General features: G+C 49.0%; 1 protein-coding gene across 1 annotated transcript in view; it reads right to left on the reverse strand.

The window, feature by feature from the left end:
* Window positions 1-1,668: 1,668 nt before the first annotated feature.
* MIS18BP1 (MIS18 binding protein 1) overlaps window positions 1,669-22,854 on the reverse strand; it is a 173,332-nt gene continuing 152,146 nt past the window's right edge. The window contains exons 11-16 of the mRNA XM_075330177.1: window positions 15,078-15,253; window positions 5,060-5,211; window positions 4,669-4,814; window positions 2,870-2,957; window positions 2,396-2,450; window positions 1,669-2,108 (exon numbers count right to left, since the gene is read on the reverse strand). Coding sequence (XP_075186292.1) covers window positions 2,002-2,108; window positions 2,396-2,450; window positions 2,870-2,957; window positions 4,669-4,814; window positions 5,060-5,211; window positions 15,078-15,253 — 724 coding nt within the window. The 3' untranslated portion in view covers window positions 1,669-2,001. The remainder of the gene's footprint in view (window positions 2,109-2,395; window positions 2,451-2,869; window positions 2,958-4,668; window positions 4,815-5,059; window positions 5,212-15,077; window positions 15,254-22,854) is intronic.

The following is a 22,854-nucleotide window of genomic DNA, read 5'->3' on the forward strand; positions in this document are numbered from 1 at the left end:
ACCAACGTCCGCCAAGATCTATCACAGGACTTGGAGGATTTTCTTATCCTGGTGCTCTGATCAGGGTTTTACTCCCTGGCCGTTTGCCTTGCCCACTTTTCTTTCTTTCCTTCAATCCGGAATGGACAAGGGCTTGTCTCTCGGCTCTCTCAAGGGACAAGTATCGGCGCTTTCCGGTCCCACCTTACAAGCGTCCGTTAACACGCTCGGATCTTAACAGGGTGCTGACGACTCTTCAGAAGCCACTTTTCGAGCCGATGCGGGATCTCTCTATCTCGCTTTTCGCAAAGGGTGGCCTTCCTAGTGGCAGTCACATCACTCAGAAGAGTGTCTCAGCTAGCAGCGCTGTCATGCAAAGCCCCCTTCCTGGTGTTTCACCAGGATACGGTGGTTCTACGTCCGGTCCCGGACTTTCTCCCTAAGGTATCCCCGTTTCATCTCAATCAGGATATCGTCTTACCCTCTTTGGGTCCGCATCCAGTTCACCAAGGTGAAAAGGATTTGCATTTATTAGATCTGGTGAGAGCACTCCGGCTCTACATTTCTCGCACGGCGCCCCTGCGCCGGTCTGATGCGCTCTTGTCCTTATCGCGGGCCAGAGTAAGGAATTTCAGGTTTTCAAGTCAACCTTGGCTCGGTGGATCAAGGAACCGATTCTTGAAGCCTACCGTTCTTTTAGGCTTCCGATTCCTGCAGGGCTGAAGGCCCATTCTACCAGAGCCGTCGGTGTCCTGGGCATTGCGACACCAGGCTACGGCTCGGCAGGTGTGTCAGGCGGCTACCTGGTCGAGTCTGCACACTTTCACGAAACACTATCAGGTGCATGCCTATGCTTCGGCAGATGCCAGCCTAGGTAGGCGACTCCTTCAGGCGGCAGTTGCCCACCTGTAAGAGGGGGCCGTTTTTCGGCTCTTTTTATCGAGGTATTCTTTTACCCACCCAGGGATTGCTTTTGGACATCCCAATTGTCTGGGTCTCCCAATGGAGCGACAAAGAAGAAGGGAATTTTGTTTACTTACTGTAAATTCCTTTTCTTCTAGCTCCTATTGGGAGACCCAGCACCCGCCCCTGTTCCCTTCGGGCTGTTGTTCTTTGTGTACACATGTTGTTCATGTTGAATTGTTCTTTTGGTTCATGGTTTCAGTTCTCCGAACATCCTTCGGATTGAATTTACCTTAGACCAATTTATAAGTTTCCTCCTTCCTGCTTTGGCACCAAAACTGATGAGCCCGTGATGCACGGGAGGGTGTATAGCAGAGGGGAGGGGTTACACTTTTTAAAGTGTAATACTTTGTGTGGCCTCCGGAGGCAGAAGCTATACACCCAATTGTCTGGGTCTCCCAATAGGAGCTAGAAGAAAAGGAATTTACGGTAAGTAAACAAAATTCCCTTCTTTAACACTAGAACTACTGAGGTAGTCATTTTGACTACTTTGCACCATGTATTTCTATATAGGTGTCACTAGTCCAGTAGTTCTAGTGTTAATACCATGATTGCACACAGACAGAAAACCTAAAAGTGCCCCCTTAACCTATTCAACAAAGGGATTTTTCAAGATCTAACCGACAAACACAAATGTTACTGCATTAAGGTGTGACCCGCACCGGAGCGACTTTTCCTGCAAATAACGGTGCTGCCTTTCACGTAACATCTCAAAATTTTATTGGCATAAAATGCAACAGTGATGTAGGATTCCACTTACGTAACAAAAAAAAACCAAAAACATAGCAGAAGTATTACAGAGGAGGAACCTTTATACACGGGAAATTGGGGAAAAATTTTAAAATCAATCCTGACGTCATACACCAGGGCTGATTTTTTTTTTTTTAATTAATAAATATAGGGAAGCGCTATATACAGAGCGCAATGTATAAGAACTGCCGCCATAGATGCAGCAAAACTGTACAACGCTTCACAGCTCAGGCATTAAATACATTTTGTATGGGGACGGAAATGATACAAAACCTGTCTGTTATCAGGGTGGGACACAGCCGCTAGTGCTCAGGAGTCTGAGAAATAATAATCCTTTTCTTCCTCGTCGTCAGAGGCGGCTGCATCCTTTATGTTAAAGAGTTTCCCAACGTCTGAGGTTCCTTTAGATCGTGAAACTGGAAAATGTAGATTTATTAAAAAGGATATGGATACGTGTGAGTTTTGTTACTAAATGGCATCTATTGTTGGCAGGGGGGGGGAATTTGGGGGCTATTTTATTTCTGCAGCCTAAATATCACTGTGTATAGACTCAATCCATCTTCACCTGAAACATCTAAGATGAACTATCACCAGATGAAAGGTAATGTGATCAGGGAAAAAATTGATTCATTGTTACCTCTGGAGTTTATGTACAGTGATATATACCGGCTGCAGAAGTGTAATGGTCCGAAAGTGGTCTTACCTTTCTTTGAAAAGGGAGTTCTGCGAGAGGTGGGTGTTGTATGGGAAAGGGGGTCCTAAGGAGATGACAAAAAAAATAAAGTAGTAGAGAACCTCGTTATGCTTTAACACTGATGGCTTATCCTTTGATGACCTATTCTATGTCTAATGGGCAGGGGTCTGACACCCCCGCACCACTGCCGATCAGCTGATCTTGGTGCCGGAAATGCTTAGTTCCGTTGCTGCCCAGTCTTCTGCTAGTGGGCGCGCTCGGGTCCTGCACATCTGATTTCTATTTATCTGAATAGGAGGCAAATTCGCAGTACCCAACCACTGCTATCGGAAGACAGAGCAGCTCCGGAACTGAGAATTTGCAGCTGTTACTGCCGGCACTGAGAACCGGTGTCGGACCCCATCGATGACCTATCCTAAGGATAAACTATCAATGGTAAAGTACTGACCAACCTCTAAGAAGGCTGCGGTCACCAACACTTACCGAAGGTTTGTGACTATGGCCCCAGGGCAAGAACGTGGGTCGTTTTAAGTCCTTCTGGAATCTGTACATAAACCGGTCACTTTCGGATCTGTGGAAACGACATAATGGAGTTATGACATTAAAGCGGTCCTTCAGTCATATGATATTGATGACCTACAATACATAAAAGGGATTTTGCAGTTCACTCCTCCTTTGGGTCCAACACTGCTCCATGTTTTGTATATTGCTAATGACAGAAGCCCCCCGACACAGGACTGACTACAGCGCTGTTGACGCACTGTCTGCGCGCCACACAATAATGCACGCTGGAGCTGCGGTCCAGAGTCAGCGCTGGACACGGGCAAAACACCTTTTAGTCCTAATCTCTTGGAGAGGAGTCATTCTGCAGTATTTGGGCAGTGGCCACAACATCATGAACGGAGCATATAACATCTGATTGGGGGGTGATATGGGGGGGCGGGCAGCCACCGTACTGATATTGACAACCTATTCAAACGGAGAGTCCACTCCTTTAATCGCTTTCCTTAGAGAAGCTCTTCCCAACCTCGTCACGGTCATCGGTGCAGTGTCTCGGCAATGTGCATAGTGGGCAGCTGTCAGTCAGCACCGAGAGGAGCACAGAGCATTCCCCACCTGGACATGGCCCCCAACCCAAAATAAAAAAAAAATAAAATATATTTTGGCTAATACACTCTGAGCTGTAATCTCCCCACATTGGGTGCCACATTCAGCTTACAGATCTGCTATAAAGGATGTGGACATCTTTGACTATTTCTACTCATTACCTTTATATTAAAAATGTCTCCTCATTTGCTACTCACTGTGATGCATAGAGGCTGTAGAATAAGTTAGCAGTGGCTCGGTCAGTGATCTCGGCTGATGGCGGGGTCTGTGACCTTTTATCTCTTATTCTGAACCATCTTCTAGGTGGATTTCTAAATAGTTGAAATCTGAGCTTTGATTTCATCATCAGCCGGTGTCGTGTACCCTTCAGGAGGAGAGATACAAGGGTTACAAGATCATGACGTTAGAGGAGATCACTGACTGGGCCACTGGTAACGTATTCTGCATCCTCTATGCATCACAGTGAGTGGTGACATGTCTGACCGATCTTGTTCTGCAGTTCCCTATGTGCTACGATACACAGAGACTGTAGAAATGTGTCCAGTGTTACAACATTGTTAGGCTGTGTGCGCACGTTGCATTTCTTTTCATGCGTTTAAGCAGCATTTTAAACTGCAGCGTAAACGCATGCGTTCTACTTCCCCAGCAAAGTCTGAGAATTTAGCAAATTCCATGCACCCGTTGTGTTTTAAAATGCAGCGTTTTGGATGCCAATTTTTTTTTACAAAATCGCTGCGTTCTAAAAAGAAACATGTCACTTCTTTTGTGCGTTCTGGATGCTTTTCCCACTCTGTCTATGGCAGAGCAAGCATCCAGAACGCATGAATTCTGCATTCACAATGCATACAAAACACAGCTTTTCGGCTGAGTTTTGAAACGCGCATGCAGTGACAAAACGCTGCAGAATATTTGTCACGGCAGAACGCAACGTGCGCACATAGCCTTAATGAAGAACAACTGAATGGGGATTTCTCTCATCCAAAATACGGTGTGACCGGTCATTTTGTGAGGACAGACGCCCCTTAAGTGCTTACTCAAACCCACCAGAATAAGATTGCACAACGGGCGCATTGGAGATGATACACTCAGACCCACTGTCTTCTAGAAACCATTCCTGCCCCATACTGTGCGTGTTGCGGCACCTGTAGTCCCCAATAACCCCGACGTGCTCTCACCTGTTGATAGACGTCATCGTCCCCGGCGAGAGGAATTCACACTGGGGGGTGGCGGCCAAAGGAAACGGGGATATTGAGGGGGTGACGGGATCCATGGGCTCCATGTGGAAGATGTAGTCCTCGTCAGTCGATGCGAACGATGGAAGCTAAAAGGGTACAAGAACAGTACAAAATGTGGATCATATGAGGAGGCATCAGATACAGAGTCACCCGCTTATAGGTGCAGCGCAAGATCAGAAAGACATGCTGCTTTCGTCCAGAAACAGCGCCACAACTGTCCGTAGGTCGTGCCCGGTATTACAGCACAGCCTTATTGAAGCACATGGGGCTAAGATATTGCACAAAATCTGAGGATAGCGGTACATTTGTTTCTTTCTTCAGCGGACACTACCTTTACTCTTTTGCCTTGGTAAATCTTATCGCTGAACATATCGTCGTGGTCGTCTTTCGGCAGCTGCTCCAGGAATTCCCGCATCTGATGCTTCCGTTTCAGAGTCCCCACTTTTGCGGTGATTTTTACTGCCGCTTTTTCTTCTCGATTACCTGGTCAGAAACAAGATCAGACATCTCCATGATAAGCTACAGGTGTCAGCCACAAAGGTTTCCTGCAACCCCCTATATGCTGGCCTCAGCTGAGCGTGCATGTATAGGAGTGTGCAGACAGGAGGTAGCAGCTGCCTGACACCTGGAGCTTATCTGCTAGCTCCGAGCGTGCATGTATGCGAGTGTGCAGAGGGGAGGCAGCAGCTGCCTGAGACCTGGAGCTTATCTGCTAGCTCAGCCGAGCGTGCATGTACAGGAGTGTGCAGAGGGGAGGCAGCAGCTGCCTGACACCTGGAGCTTATCTGCTAGCTCAGCCGAGCGTGCATGTACAGGAGTGTGCAGCAGCAGGACGCCCTTCTGGTCACTATTCCTCTACCATAAAAATAAGGATTAGCCATGTTGAATTACAATATGTCTGATCCACTCTCTCACCAGCATCTGCTACTGAGGGATAGTCAGGATATCCTCCGTATACAAAGTCAAAAAAGGGAGGATATATCCGGTAGAAAGAAATCATCCAAAGCAGGTATCATCAAAAATATATTTCCAAATGATTAAAAACATAAAAATCCATGGCATGAGTCCTGTGGTTATTACGCCTTTCGAACCAAAAGAGGTAATTAATTATAATATGTTATGGATCTAAACGCGTAATAACCACAGGACTCATTCCATGGATTTTTATATGTTTTTAATTGTTCGGAAACAAATTTTTGATGATTTTACTTGCTTTGGACGATTTCTTCCTGCCAGCTACATCCAAGCCTCCTTCCATCTGGGCACCGTCCAAACTTTTCCGCTCCTTGGAATGGCCTCATATGGTGAGGTGATGCCTCTGCTTTTCTACACATTAGATTGTCGTCTGGCCTCACAAAAAGATAGATTTGGACAATTCAATTTTAACCCCTTAACGACCCATGACGTACTGGGTACATCATGGATCGTGTGCCGGTAAGCCACGCCCCGATCCGCGCACATATCAGCTGTTATCAACAGCTGACATGTGTGCCTGCTAGCCGCGGGTGGAATCGCTTCCTCCCGCGGCCATTAACCCCTTACATTTCGCTGCCAAAATCTGGCAGCGATATGTATATGGGCGCCGCCATGACAGTCACTTACCCCCGCCCCCACCGGAAGTCACGTGACATGATCACGTGACTTTCGGTGGTTGCCATGGTAGCACAGGGTCATGTGATGACGCCTGTAGCTAACATGACTCACTTCCTCTCAATGCCGGAATACAGCCGGCATTGAAAGTAAAGCACCAAATCTGCAGTTCTCAGCTCTGTAGCTGAGATCTGCAGATAGTGCAGAGCGATCGGATTGCTGATCGCTATAGCCCCCTAGGGGGACTAGTAAAATAAAAAAAAAAAAGTAATAAAAAAAAGTTTTAAAAAATTAAAAAAAATAAAAAACCCTAAAAAGTTCAAATCACCCCCCTTTCACCCCATTGAAAATTAAAGGGTTAAAAAAATACAAAATACACACATTTGGTATCGCCACGTTCAGAAATGCCCGATCTATCAAAATATAAAATCAATGAATCTGATCAGTTAATGGCGTAGCGGCAAAAAAATTTCAAACGCCAAAATAACGTTTTTTGGTCGCCACAAATTTTGCGCAAAATGCAATAACAGGCGATCAAAACGTAGCATCTGCGCAAAAATGGTACCGTTAAAAACGTCAGCTCGAGACGCAAAAAATAAGCCATCACTGAGCCTCAGATCCTGAAAAATGAGAACGCTACGGGTTTTGGAAAATGGCGCAAAACGTGCGCCACGTTTTTTTGGACAAGCTTGTGAAATTTTTTTTGACCCCTTAGATACAAGTAAACCTATACATGTTTGGTGTCTACAAACTCGCACTGACCTGAGGCATCACATAGATATCTCAGTTTTACCATATAGTGAACACAGTGAATAAAATATCCCAAAAACTATTGTACGATCACACTTTTTTTGCAATTTTTCCGCACTTGGAATTTTTTTTGCCGTTTTCCAGTACAATATATGGTAAAACTTATGGTTTCATTTAAAAGTACAACTCGGCCCGCAAAAAACAAGCCCTCATATGGCAAGATTGATGGAAAAATAAAAAAGTTACACCTCTCGGAAGAAGGGGAGCAAAAAAAAAAAACGGAAAGTGCCCGGGGACTGAAGGGGTTAAAATCCCCACCAGAGACCCCAATTCCAGTGCTGGACTCCTTACTGTCGTATCTGCTGCAGCTCTTCTAGTCTTAATGATTGACGGCTTTCTGCCCGCGGCCCCGACCGACGGCTTTCTGCCCGCGGCCCCGACCGACGGCTTTCTGCCCGCGGCCCCGACCGACGGCTTTCTGCCCGCGGCCCCGACCGACGGCTTTCTGCCCGCGGCCCCGACCGACGGCTTTCTGCCCGCGGCCCCGACCGACGGCTTTCTGCCCGCGGCCCCGACCGACGGCTTTCTGCCCGCGGCCCCGACCGACGGCTTTCTGCCCGCGGCCCCGACCGACGGCTTTCTGCCCGCGGCCCCGACCGACGGCTTTCTGCCCGCGGCCCCGACCGACGGCTTTCTGCCCGCGGCCCCGACCGACGGCTTTCTGCCTACACTCTGCATTGGAAGAAAGTTTCCACTAGTGGTGGGAGACCAGGATGACCAGAACACATGAATATCAAGGAACCTGAGAAGACTAGAAGAGCTGCAACAGCTATTAAAATTACAGCAAGAAGCACAGTAAGCGCCCAGTGCTGGAATCAGGGTCTTTGCCCCTCCATAATGCTCCTCTCAGGAACAGTGAATTCTGATTTGTAAGTAAATTCTCCCTATAATGACACGTTACACTTCTGCATCAATCCATCATGGCCCTAAAGATCTCTGCTGGGATCCTTCAGATTTTGCTTCTTAGTGGTCACATAGTACAGCTAGCAGAGTTGTGCACTTGTGCGCCCATCACAATGGAGCCTCCTAGTGAACAGCAAGCAGAGATCTTGACACCAAGAAGAAATTGATAACGAAAGTAGAAAAAATAATATGGTAAAACATATTGTTATCTGTTCAAAGCAAACCCTTGTTTGATTGCATCCTTTACGCCGATATTAAGATCATCATTACTCAGCAGCACTTTGAGCTGCCGACAATAATAAAGCTATGTGCACTGATGATTGCACCAGTGATAATTCAAGCACATATAGTGCTGATAGACGCTCCTGTGTAAATGGATACCCCTCGTCCTGCTAGAATTTCTGCCAGAATGGAACAATTTCCTAAACATCTCGGCACAGCGATTAATCGGCAGGCTACAGAAAAGCTGAAGTTAATAAGTTACATACGGAATTTGTTGACGCAATAGAAATAAAACTTATTATTCCATACGCTGGAAATTCTCCCAAAGACGCACATCACCAAAGAAAAGAAGGGAATTTTGTTTACTTACCGTAAATTCCTTTTCTTCTAGCTCCAATTGGGAGACCCAGACAATTGGTGTATAGCTATTGCCTCTGGAGGCCACACAAAGTATTACACTTAAAAGTGTAAGGCCCCTCCCCTTCTGGCTATACACCCCCAGTGGGATCACTGGCTCACCAGTTTTAGTGCCAAAGCAAGAAGGAGGAAAGCCAATAACTGGTTTAAAGACCAATTCAATCCGAGGAAACATCGGAGAACTGAACCATACCACATGAACAACATGTGTACCCGAAAAAACAGAAAAACCCCGAGAAAACAGGGCGGGTGCTGGGTCTCCCAATTGGAGCTAGAAGAAAAGGAATTTACGGTAAGTAAACAAAATTCCCTTCTTCTTTGTCGCTCCATTGGGAGACCCAGACAATTGGGATGTCCAAAAGCAATCCCTGGGTGGGTAAAAGAATACCTCATGATAGGGCCGTCAAACGGCCCTCTCCTACAGGTGGCCAACCGCCGCCTGAATGACTTATCTACCTAGGCTGGCGTCTGCCGAAGCGTAGGTATGCATCTGATAATGCTTGGTAAAAGTAAGTAGACTCGACCAGGTGGGTGCCTGACACACCTGCTGAGCCGTAGCCTGGTGCCGTAATGCCCAGGATGCACCCACGGCTCTGGTAGAATGGGCCTTCGGCCTTGAGAGAACCAGAAGCCCAGTAGAACTGTAGGTTTCAAGAATTGGTTCCTCGAGCCCCCGAGCAAGGGTGGATCTGGAAGCTTGCGACTGTTTACGCCGACCAGCGACAAGGACAAAGAGTGCATCCGGGTGGCGCAGGAGCGCCATGCGGGAAGTAGAACCTGAGTGCTCTCACCAGAACCAACAGATGCAAATCTTTCTGAAATTGATGGACTGGACGAGGACACAAAGAAGGTGAGGTGATATCCTGATTGATATGAAAATGGGATACCCCCTTAGGGAGAAATTCCGGAACCGGACGCAGAACTACCCTGTCCTGGTGAAGGACCAGGAAGGGAGTTTGTATGAGAGCGTTGCTAGCTCGGAAACTCTCCTAAGAGACGAGACCGTTACTAGAAGGCCACTTCCCGTGAAAAACGGGAAGGGAGACATCCTTCAAAGGCTCGAAAGGCGGCATCTGGAGAGCAATTAGAACCTTGTTCAGATCTCAGGGCTCTAACGGCCGCTTGTACGGAGTGCTGAGAAGACAAACTCCCCGTAGGAACGTGCGTTCCTTGAGGAAGTCGTCGTTTCTGAAAAAATACAGATAGCGCTGAGACTTGTCCCTAAAGGGAACTGAGCGACAACCCATTTTCCTACCTAGATTGCAGGAAGGAAGGAAACATAGACGATGCAACCGGCCAGGGAGAAACACCCTGCGCCGAGCACCGAGATAAGAACATCTTCCACCTCCTGTGGTCAATCTTGGCGGACGTTGGTATGCTAGCCTGTCTCATGGTGGCAACCACGTCCTGAGGTAATCCTGACGACACTAGGTTCCAGGACTCAATGCCACACCATCCGGTTGAGGGCCGTAGAATCCAAATGGAAGAATGGCCCTTGAGACAGCCAGTCTGATTGGTCTGGTAGTGCCCCCGGTTAGCCTACCGTGAGGCACCACAGAACCGAGTACCACAACATCCTCGGCCAATTTGTAGCGACGAGGATGGCGCGGCCGCAGTCGGTCTTGATCTAGCGCAGTACTCTGGGCAACAATGCCAGAGGTGGCACCTAAGGTAGCTGGAACTGCGACCAATGCTGAACTAAGGCGTTTGCCGCCAGAGCTCGATGATTGTGAAACCGTGCCATGAAGCTGGCACATTGTTGTTGTGCCGTGACGCCATTAGATCGACGTCCGGCCTCTGTCAGCGGCGCCAGATCTCCTGAAACCCGTCCGGGTGAGGAGACCATACTCTTTCGGCCACACCTCAGCGACTTAGGAAGTCAGCTTCCTAGTTTCCACACTTGGGATGTGAATTGTGGATATGGTGGATGCCGTGTCTTCCACCCACATCAGAACCTGCCGGACTTCCTGGAAGGCTTGCCGGTTGCGCGTTCTTCCTTGGTGGTTGATGTATGCCACCGCTGTGGAGCTGTCCGACTGAAGTCGGATATGCTTGCTTTCCAGCCGCTGTTGGAAGGATTGTAGGGCAAGATACACTGCTCTGTGTTCAAGAACATTGATCTGAAGAGTGGACTCTTGCTGAGTCCACGTACCCTGAGCGCTGTAGTGGAGAAAAACTGCTCCCCACCCTGATAGACTCGCGTCTGTCGTAACTATCGCCCAGGACGGGGATAGGAAGGACCTTGTTTTTGACCAAGAGGTGAGAAGAAGCCACCACCGTAGAGATTCCTTGGCCGCCTGAGAAGAACGACGACTCTGTTGAGGGACGTCGACTCCTCGTCCCATTGGCGGAGAATGTCCCATTGTAGTGGACGCAGTAAAACTGCGCGAAAGGAACTGCCTCCATTGCTACCATCTTACGTAGGAAGTGCATGAGGCGTGTCAATGTGTGCGACTGGTTCTTAAAGAAGAGCTTGCAGCCCGTAGTGAATGCTGTTTGTCTAGCGGCAGCTTCACTATCGCTGAGAGAGTAAGAAACTCTATGCCTAGATATGTTATCGATAGGGTCGGGGTCGGATCTGACTCTAAAAAGTTGATGATCCACCCAAAACTCTAGAGAGTCTCCAGCGCAACGTTCGGGCAGTGTTGGCATGTTTCCTAAGAGAGTGCCTTGACAAGTAGATCGTCTAAATACGGGACCACAGAGTGACCCTGAGAGTGCAGGACTGTGACTACTGCTGCCCTGACCTTGGCGAAGACCAGTTGGACTGTCGCTAGCCGGAAGGTAGAGCTACGAACAGAGGGTGTTCGTCTCCTATAACGAAGCGTAGAAACGCTAGTGCTCTGGATCAATCGGCACGTGTGGATAAGCATCCTTGATGCCTAATGATGCTAGGAAATATCCTTGGGACCTTGAGGCGATGACATGGCGGAGGGATTCCATCCGGAACCGCCTGGTGTCCACGAGCTTGCTGAGCATTTTTAGATCCAGAACGGGACGGAACGGCCCGTTGTTATAGGTACCGCAAAGAATTTGGGGTAAAAACCGTGACCTTGTTCCTGAAGAGGAACGGGGGTCATCACTCTTTCTGCCTATAGAGTGCACCCTGTTTGCAGAAGAGCAGCGGCCCGGCCGGGAGGTGGAGAAATTCTGAAGAATCGAGTTGGAGGACGAGAAGTGAGCTCTATCCTGTACCCGTGAGACAGAATGTCTCACACTCAATGGTCATTGACCTATGGCAGCTAAATATCGCCAAGGCGGGAGAGCCTGCTACCGACCGAGGCCGCAAGTCATGAGGAAGCCGCCTTGGAAGCGGGTTTCCCGACTGTCGCTTTTTTGGGCGAGACTGAGCCCGCTAAGAATCTTAGCTCCTCTGATCCTTTTGAGTCCACCTTGGACGAGGAAAAATGGGACCTGCCCGAGCCTCGAAAAGGCCGAAAACCCCGACTGCCTCTTGCTCTGTTGGGGTTTGTTGTGTCCGGGCTGAGGAAAGGATGAATCCTTACCCCTGGACTGTTTGATGGTTACATCCAACGCTCACCAAACAGTCGGTCAGCAGAAAAAGGCAACTGGTTAGGCAACCTTTTTTTTGGAAGCAGAATCTGCCTTCCATTCACTTAACGAGCAGACCAGGCTCTGCTTAAAAACACGGAGTAGCGGAGGCTACCGCCGCACGGTTCGCAGAGTCCAGGACAACCTGAATCGCGTAAGAAACAAATGCAGACATTTGAGAGGTTAAGGATGCCACCTGCGGCACAGATGTACGTGTAACCGTGTCAATCTGTGTAAGACAAGCTGAAATAGCTTGGAGTGCCCCAAGGGAGAGAATGCCGGAGCCAACGGTGCGCCGACAGCCTCATAGATGGCTTTCGACCAGAGATCCATCTGTCTGTCAGTGGCATCTTTGAGTTTGCAGTTCCATCTCCCACTGCAACTATGGATCTAGCTACAAGCCTGGAGATTGGAGGATGCCGCTCGGGACATTGGGTCCAGTCCTTGACCAAGTCAGGGGACAGGGATAGCGTGTATCCTAAGCCGTTTGGAGAAGCGCATATCTGGATAAGCGTGGTGTTCCTGGACTGCCTCTCTGAAGGCAGAGTGGTCCAGAAAAATACGTGAAGCTGACTCCTCCACTGGAGGAGTTGTGAGAAATAACCCACATTCTATAGATGGACGCTATAAGATTATTTACTATGGCGTCACAATCAGGTATCCAGATTGAGAGCGGTCTCAGGATCAGAATCCTGAGCCGCTACTTCCGCCTCATTACACAGCGAGTCCTTCTGTTAGGACCCTGATGAAACCGAGGCCGCTCATAGCGAGCCCACTTAGGCTGTCTGGGACTGACGTCCGTGCAGAGCCGTGACTCTGGGATGCGTGTGACATTCCCGGAGCTGTTAGTTATTCACACTGAGGGGGGCCATGGATCAATGATTCAACAGTGCCCATATTGTGAGAGACATGTCCGGACTGCTAGGCTTCTAGTATCATAGCCATAGTCTCAGAAAAACTGTCAGTAAATACTGCAGACACCGTCCTCATCCCCTGGCCATTAGTGCATACAATGGGAGTCTATGTACCTGCCGGCCGTATAGCCGTACATGCTGTACCAGCTGTATAGAAAAACATGTGGTTCTGCACCTTTGTTTTACACAGAGAATATGCTGATAACTCCTCCGCATAATCCAGGAGGGTATATACAACGTGCGACCAAACAGTGCAATGTATATAGTACAAGCATATCTATAAGTGCACTTCTGCACTAGTGGGGTTAGCACCACAGGTGCTGCTTAACGCCTGTTACAGCGATTGTGTGACTATCAGAATGCCAGGGTCTTCCACACTTGTCTCTGTATCGTACAGAAACTGACACTAATGGCTGCCGGTGTCCTTGTAGAGAAGGAAGCCGTGGGCGTGCCTGAGAAAGTGCGGGAATCCGGATTCACAGTGCACACAGTGAGAGGGGTGGAGTATGCAAAACATACTCCAGCTCTCAGCTCTGCTCTATGCAGCGTCACGCCCCTACCCTGACTGTCAGGGCTGTGGGCGGTAACGAAGGGAGACTAGGCCCAGAAGCCGGGGACTCGAGTTAACAGCGCGGCCGCCGTAAAAGCGCGGGCCGCGCTGAAGTCCCCGGCGCACCACAAGTGCCAGCCGCGCCGCAGTTCCAGCGGCCGGCGCGACCGCCCTAGAAGTGGCCAGCGTCCCGCCCCTCTCCTGACTGGCAGGTCTGGGGGCGGGAACGAACTAAAGCAGGCCGCAAAAGCCGGGGACTAGAGTTATCAGCGCGGCCGCCGTAAAAGCGCGGGCCGCGCTGAAGTCCCCGGCGCACTACAAGTGCCAGCCGCGCCGCTGTTCCAGCGGCCGGCGCGCCCGAGTCCTAGACGTGGGCAGCGTCCCGCCCCTCTCCTGACTGGCAGGTCTGGGGGCGGGAACGAACGGAAGCAGGCCGCAAAAGCCGGGGACTGTAGTTATCAGCGCGGCCGCCGTAAAAGCGCAGGCCGCGCTGAAGTCCCCGGCGCACTACAAGTGCCAGCCGTGCCGCAGTCCCAGCGGCCGGCGCGGCCGAGTCCCATAAGTGTGCCTGCTTCAGCTAAGCTGAATGAGGCTATGGCACAGGCGCCGCAGCGCTGATGTCCCCCGGCGCACTACAACACCCAGCATGCTGCGGTGTGAGCGCCAAATGCACGGGGACACAGAGTACCTTGAGGAAGCAGGGCCATGTCCCTGATGTACTCCGCTCCATCCAGCATCTTCTCCAGGGGCTGTAGATGGAGCACGGTCTCAGTGCCTGGAGACCGGTAAATCCCACTTCACCCAGAGCCCTGTAAAAAGGGATGGGGAAGGAATCAGCATGTGGGCTCCTGCCGCCGTACCCGCAATGGGTACCTCAACCTTACAAACACCTCCGACATACAGTGGGGTGAGAAGGGAGCATGCTGGGGACACTATATGTGTCCTCTTTTCTTCCATCCGACATAGTCAGCAGCTGCTGCTGACTAAAAAGTGGAGCTATGCGTGGATGTGTTGCCTCCTTCGCACAAAGCACAAAACTGGTGAGCCAGTGATCCCACTGGGGGTGTATAGCCAGAAGGGGAGGGGCCTTACACTTTTAAGTGTAATACTTTGTGTGGCCTCCAGAGGCAATAGCTATACACCAATTGTCTGGGTCTCCCAATGGAGCGACAAAGAAATATAAAACCTGACCACACGATAAAGGAGACCTAAGTACTAAAAACGGTAAATAATCATCATCATCGCCGCCTGCAGGAAACAAATAGCATCTAATGGAATCTGGAGCAGACAGTGCACAACACTGCCACCCTGTGGTCACTACCTTGTACTACACCCTGACAGGATTCTCCCACATACAAGTGCTAATTGTTTCTACCACTGTCTGTCATTACCCTCTTGCTTCTTTTTCTTGCTTGCATTGTCTTTTTTCTTAGCTGGCGCTTTTGTTGGCATCGTCTGCTTTCTCTCCAGGTACGTCTCATGGCACTCTTCTGCCGAGCGGCTTCCCACAGCCATGGCGACGTCCGTCCAGAATCCTTTCTTGTGCTTGGGCAGCGAGGACACAGCTCTGCATGAGACAAACAATCATGAATGAAGGTCCTGAGACCTGTTGCTTCTGTTTTTGCAGCAAAAATGCTGTAAAACATTTTAATTTGAGGCTTTTCCTCAACTCATTCACGTTTATGGGTAAAACCAAAACACAAAACGATTGGTTACAGCCAGAAAAACTGAACTGCTGAAAGAAAAAAAAACAAAAACAGCAACAAGAAAACAAAAACAAAGGACATAAGATTTATAGAAAGGAACCGGTATACTAATGAGCGCGCCAACATAGACATTAGTAAGACACGAGCCGCTGCATCTTTTTGCTTCATGATGCGAGCACAAGTCTGAGTTCCCAGCAGCTGCTGCGTGATCACGTGTGCCCGCTCATTACTGACTATTCCCAGCATCCCGGGCGGGGAGAGCAGAGAGTACAGTGCCCCGGCCGCTGACAGTGTGTGTGGACGCAACAGATGATCAGCGTGTGAGCGCTGCCACAAGCCGCCACCTGCCTGCCTGAAATGAGGACGCAGCACAGCTGGGGACCGGAGGCAGGGGGGTAGAATAGTTTTGCTTTTTTAAGTGTCTGGCATGATGGGGACCATGTACCAGGATGGGGGACTAATTATATAATATATATTATATATATATATTTACTATACACACACACACCAGTATGGGGGAATTATATATATATATATATATATACGGTATATATATATATACACGGTATATATATATACGGTATATATATATATATATATACGGTATATATATATATATATATACAGTATATATATATATATATATACAGTATATATATATATATATATATACAGTATATATATATATATATACAGTATATATATATATATATATACAGTATATATATATATATATATATATATATATATATATATATATATATATATATATATATATATATATATATATATACGGTATATATATATATATATATATATATATATATACGGTATATATATATATATATATATATATATATATATATATATATATATATATATACGGTATATATATATATATATATATATATATATATACGGTATATATATATATATATATATATATATACGATATATATATATATATATATACGGTATATATATATATATATATATATACACGGTATATATATATATATATATATATATATATATATATATATATACGGTATATTATATATATACGGTATATATATATGGTATATATATATATATATATATATATATATTATATATAATATTATATATATATATATATATATGCCTTATTCTGTCTGTCTGTCTGTGTCTTGCTCCAAAATTGTGTCCTTACGGTGACAACTTTCGGATTGGCCGCCGGGCTCGGCCTGGCCCCGCCCACCCCCACGGATTGGCCGCTCGCCTCGGCCTGGCCCCGCCCCTCGCATGGATTGGCCGCTCGCCTCGGCCTGGCCCCGCCCACCCCCACGGATTGGCCGCTCGCCCCGACACACCGCACGCATCGAACGCTCGGCCACGCCCCTTCCCCCGAATTCAAACGAAGCCCCGACTCCCCCAGCCCAGACATAACCTTGCAATGCTGGGACGTGACGTGGCCGTTGTACGCTGGTAACCATGATAAACATCGGGTAACTATATCATGGTTACCAGCGTACACCGGTGCGGTCAATAATGAAGTGTCATGCAGCGGTGAAAGAGTTAAAGACACTGCAAGACACTTCATTATAGGCAGCGGGCACCCCCAGAAGAGAGAAGACAGAAGAAAGACGACCCCGCAGTCATACTCACTAGACGCCGACCGGGAGCAGGTGAACGCATCAAGGTCCTGCAGCGGCGGAACACACACACACGCACACACATATCAGATCACACTCATTCACTCTCACACACACCTCACACACACATCAGATCGCATCCACACACAACAACATCCAGTGATATCGCTTACTTCTCGGCGGCAATACTGTGCCCTGTGCAGTGACCTTCCAGGACCTGCCGGAGGATCACATGGCCGGAAGCATGTGGTATCTCCGGATGTTGGGAGTGTGTGAGCGCGTGTGTGCGATCAGGTGTGTGCGTGTATGCGATCGGGTGTGTGCGTATATGCGATCGGGTGTGTGACTGTGGAGCTCGATGGGGAGTGCGCAGCATGGGGGATGGAGCACGATGGGGGGTGCGCAGCATGGGGGATGGAGCTCGATGGGGGGTGCGCAGCATGGGGGATGAAGCACGATGGGGGGTGCGCAGAATGGGGGACGGAGCACGATGGGGGGTGCGCAGCATGGGGGATGGAGCACGATGGGGGGTGCGCAGAATGGGGGATGGAGCACGATGGGGGGTGCGCAGCATGGGGGATGGAGCACGATGGGGAGTGCGCAGCATGGGGGATGGAGCACGATGGGGAGTGCGCAGCATGGGGGATGGAGCACGATGGGGAGTGCGCAGCATGGGGGATGGAGCACGATGGGGAGTGCGCAGCATGGGGGATGGAGCACGATGGGGAGTGCGCAGCATGGGGGATGGAGCACGATGGGGAGTGCGCAGCATGGGGGATGGAGCACGATGGGGAGTGAGCAGCATGGGGGATGGAGCACGATGGGGAGTGCGCAGCATGGGGGATGGAGCACGATGGGAAGTGCGCAGCATGGGGGATGGAGCACGATGGGGAGTGCGCAGCATGGGGGATGGAGCACGATGGGGAGTGCGCAGCATGGGGGATGGAGCACGATGGGGGGTGCACACCTCCCCCCAAAACATACACACACACACACCCCCACACACGCACAACACACCACACACACTGGGAACCACAAACACCGCCCTACACAGACACCCACACACACAGACAACACCCAACACCCAAACACCGCGGCACACACAAATATACACACATACCGCACAACACACATTGCACAAAACATACCTCCCCCCAAAACACACACACGCACTCCACACCCACACAAACCGTGCAACACACACAGCACCACACACAAAACGCTACAGACACACAGCGCTCCACAAACAACGCAACACAAACAACGCAACACAACACACACAACGCAACACACATACAACACCGCTCACACACCCCCGCCACACCCAGAACATGTACAGCGCCCTACACAAACACTTGGCAACTAAAAACAACAACATCTATATATATAATTTTTCAATAAAAAAAAAGAGAGATTAAACATATATATAACAAAAATCATACATTAACTACACAATACGTAAATTCTAGAATACCCGTATGGAGAGGATCATATATACACTAGAATGGGGGGGGGGGGGGGGGGGAGTCATATATACACCAGGATGGGGGGAATCATATATACACCAAAATAGGGGATGATATATATCAGGATGGAAGTCATGTACCAGGATGGGGATATTTATATATTAATTTTATACAGTGCCTACAAGTAGTATTCAACCCCCTGCAGATTTAGCAGGTTTACACATTCGGAATTAACTTGGCATTGTGACATTTGGACTGTAGATCAGCCTGGCAGTGTGAAATGCACTGCAGCAATAAAGAATGTTTTCTTTTTTAAATTGTGAAAAGTTTATTCAGAGGGTCATTTATTATTCAACCCCTCAAACCACAAGAATTCTGTTTGGTTCCCCTAAAGCAGGGGTGGGGAACCTCCGGCCCGCGGGCCGTATACGGCCCGTCACGACTTTTTATGCGGCCCCCAGGCACATTCCTAGGGACCGCTGTACTCTGGCAGCAGCCGCGCTTTTCCCGGCTGCTGGCCCTTTAAATCTCACTGCCTGATGCCTTGAAGGGTAGATGCTAGAATGTACGGGCTCTATCCAGATCCTGACTTCCAGGACCTGACTGCAGCCCATACATTCTAGGCTTAAACCCGGCCTGTGCTAGTGTGCTCTCTGCTCTGGGCGGGGTAAGCAGCACGCTGCGATATGTCACAGAAGAGCTGCAGCAGATTTAACAGCCTCCCGGACCTGCTGTCTGCGTGACTCCTCCTCCCCCTCACTGTGAGTACGCAACCCATCGCTACCCCCCGCTAAGTGCTGTGTACTCCCTCGTGCTGTGTGTACCTCTCAATGGCAATTCCTGGTCCCTTTTGAATTGCTTCTGGTTGAATTACTCGGGGATCTGCGATGGTGAGAAAAGCCCCAGTGTCACGAAAGCCAACAACTTTTTGGCCATCCAGCACGACCTCCTGTAGATGTTTATGCTGAAGATCATAAGAACGCGAGGCTGTGGCTCGCACTCCATAGACTCCTGGTAGGGAAGTCAAGATATCAGGGTCACTTGGCAAATCATCAGGGCCTGAATCCAGCTCTTCTCCTGCTGAAGATGTCTGTAGATAATGGACAGGCAAAGGTGGTCTGCAGCTGTTCTGCCTCTGAACACCTGGACAGTGAGCTTGCAGATGACCAGGCTGCCCACATTGATAACATCTGCGCTGCGTCTCACTCCGTCCAGTTTGCCTTCTGGAGAAGTAGGTAGGAGACCTTGGTGACTGATAGGGAGGTGCAGGTGCTGGAGGTGGTTGTCGATTTGGAGGATGACTCCACTGGATAGATGGGCATGTGGCCCGCAGATGTCCGGGATGCCCACAGCTATAACATCTCCGCTCTTCTACTTTCTCTCCTCGTCGTATTCCAAAAAAATGTGGTAGAAACAACTGGAGGCACATACACACGGGTATCCACATGAGGTGGTGATCTAGGAGGTTGAGGAATATTGGGCACTGAAGGACAAGGAACCTCTGGTGTTGGGGTGCTGGTCATTTTTGCTCCCTCTGCTAGCAGCTTCTTCCATTGAGGCTTGATAGTGAGCACCTCATCAGTTAGAGCAGCAGCTTGTTCCATTGTCTCTGGTCTCCTCTCACGCACCCATTCCCGAATATCAGTAGGGCACTTGGCATAAAACTGTTCTTTTAGGATGACCTGGATGAACGTCTCCCAAGTTAAGGCCCCCTCTCCCTCCAGCCATGGCATACTTGTTTCAGTCTGTGGGCAAACATCTTGAAAGACACTTCTCCATCACAGGCTAATGTACGGAACTTAGTCCTATAAGTATCTGGGGTCACGGCATAATGTTCCAGAATGGTCTGTTTTATCTCCCCATACTCACAATTCCACTGAGGGTCCATAGCTCTATAGGCGTTGGCAGCTCCACCCTCCAAGAGGTCCACCAGGTGTCTGACTCGCTCTCTTTCTGGGACTTCCATTAATCGGCACTGATGCTCAAAGTCCTGAAAGAAGCCCTCAATGTCACCTGCAGCTTCATTAAATGGCTTAAAGTCCTTGCGGGACACTCTGGAGAATTCCCTCATAGTTGGTGCTGTGGTTAAAGTTTGTCTGGAGCCTCTAGCTGCTTCCACAGCAAATCTCCTCTCCAGCAATGCCCTCTCTTGAGCTCTGCGAATAGCATCCATCTTATATTCAATGGTGACCTCATCTCCCAGCAGTGCCATCTCCTCCTCATACCACACAACCCATTGACTTTTTTGGGTATTTACCTCCAGCTCCCGTCTTTCCTCCCTTTGCTGTGGAAATTGTTCCTCGGTACCATCTTGCAGGCAAGCGTTTTCCAATGCCTCAATTAGTTGCTCCTTAGAGAGTCCTTTGTAACCGACTCCTAATTCACGGGCCATTGTTTGTAGGCTCACCACAGTCCAGTTCCTGTATCCTGAGGTTCTGAATCCAGATGTTAATGGGCCGTTGTCCTCCATTCTTTCTGCTCTGATCCCGCCGCTGCCACCAGTTTGTGACGGGGTATGCGACAGAGCAGTAAGGGACGCGAGGCCAAGGAACAATCCAAGAAGATTTAATGAGGCAGGGAGCATAAAACATGCAATATTAAAATGGTTCTTTAGAGTCCACACAAAGGAAATAGGTCCAGGGGCGCCAAGGAGAATGCAAAAGTCCTCAAAGTCCAATCGTCCATGTACGGGCGAAAAGGAGCTGGCCTTAGCACAGGTCCTCACCCTTCACTCAACAAAGCATAACCCCACGTGGCCGCGGATCTCCAGTCTGTAACAGTCCACACACACAGACCCCAGGATCCAGCCTCAGCTATAGATCCTAGTCCTTCTCCAGCCGAGATCCAACTAACTGAACTAACATGTTCTTCTCTCCTGGGATCAGCCCCTTAGGTGGGCACACCTCCCCCTGGCCATTTGATGCATGAATGGACTTTAGACTGCTGGCTCTGTTCCGTTTACCAATTTGTAGATTGGAGAAGTCCCATGCTGAGAAGAACAATATATATATGCAACCCCCACCAAATCAATGACAATAGCTACTGCTGAAGCCTGATTGCAATATGATAATAGCTGGGGGGAAGGTATGGTCACTTACATCCCAAGACATTTCAAAGTGTTCAGTAAGTACAACCAAAGGAAAGTGACATCACATCCTGACATAGTATTACAGCAAATACAGTGAGAAGCTAAAATACATCACATGGCATCTTATACAAGAAGAAGGGAATTTTGTACTTACCGTAAATTCCTTTTCTTCTAGCTCTTATTGGGAGACCCAGACAATTGGGTGTATAGCTACTGCCTCCGGAGGTCACACAAAGTATTACACTAAAAAGTGTAAGGCCCCTCCCCTTCTGGCTATACACCCCCCGTGGGATCACGGGCTTACTCAGTTTTAGTGCCAAAGCAAGAAGGAGGAAAGCCAATAACTGGTTTAAACAAATTCACTCCGAATAACATCGGAGAACTGCAAACCGTTCAACATGAATAACATGTGTACCCGCAACAAACCAAGAATCCCGAAGGACAACAGGGCGGGTGCTGGGTCTCCCAATAAGAGCTAGAAGAAAAGGAATTTACGGTAAGTACAAAATTCCCTTCTTCTTCAGCGCTCTATTGGGAGACCCAGACAATTGGGACGTTCAAAAGCTGTCCCTGGGTGGGTAAATAAATACCTCTTGATAGGGCTGCAAGACAGCGCTCCCCTACGGGGAGGCCACTGCCGCCTGCAGTACTCTTCTACCTAGGCCGGCATCCGCCGAAGCATAGGTATGCACCTGATAATGTTTGGTGAAAATGTGCAGACTCGACCAGGTAGCTGCCTGGCACACCTGTTGAGCCGTAGCCTGGTGGCGTAATGCCCAGGACACACCCACGGCTCTGGTTGAATGGGCCTTCAGCCCTGATGGAACCGGAAGCTCAGCAGAACGGTAGGCTTCAAGAATTGGTTCTTTGAGCCATCGAGCCATGTTGGCTTTAGAAGCCTGCAATCCCTTGCGCGTACCAGCGACAAGGACAAACAGTGCATCAGATCAGCGCATAGGCGCCGTGCGGGAAAAGTAGATTCTGAGTCCTCTGACCAGATCTAACAAATGTAAACCCGTTTCAAACCGGTGAGTCGGATGAGGACAAAATGAAGGTAATGATATATCCTGATTAAGCTGAAACGCGGATACTACCTTAGGGAGAAACTCCTGAATGGAGCGCAACACTACCTAGTCCTGGTGAAACACCAGGAAGGGAGCCTGATATGACAGAGCTGCCAGCTCATACACTCGCCGAAGAAACGTGATCGCCCTAGAAAAGCCACTTTCTGTGACAGGCGAGAAAGGGGAAACTCCCATCAGAGGCTCGAAAGG

This window comes from Anomaloglossus baeobatrachus, chromosome 12 (genome assembly GCF_048569485.1).
Source record: "Anomaloglossus baeobatrachus isolate aAnoBae1 chromosome 12, aAnoBae1.hap1, whole genome shotgun sequence".
Taxonomy (NCBI): Eukaryota; Metazoa; Chordata; class Amphibia; order Anura; family Aromobatidae; genus Anomaloglossus; species Anomaloglossus baeobatrachus.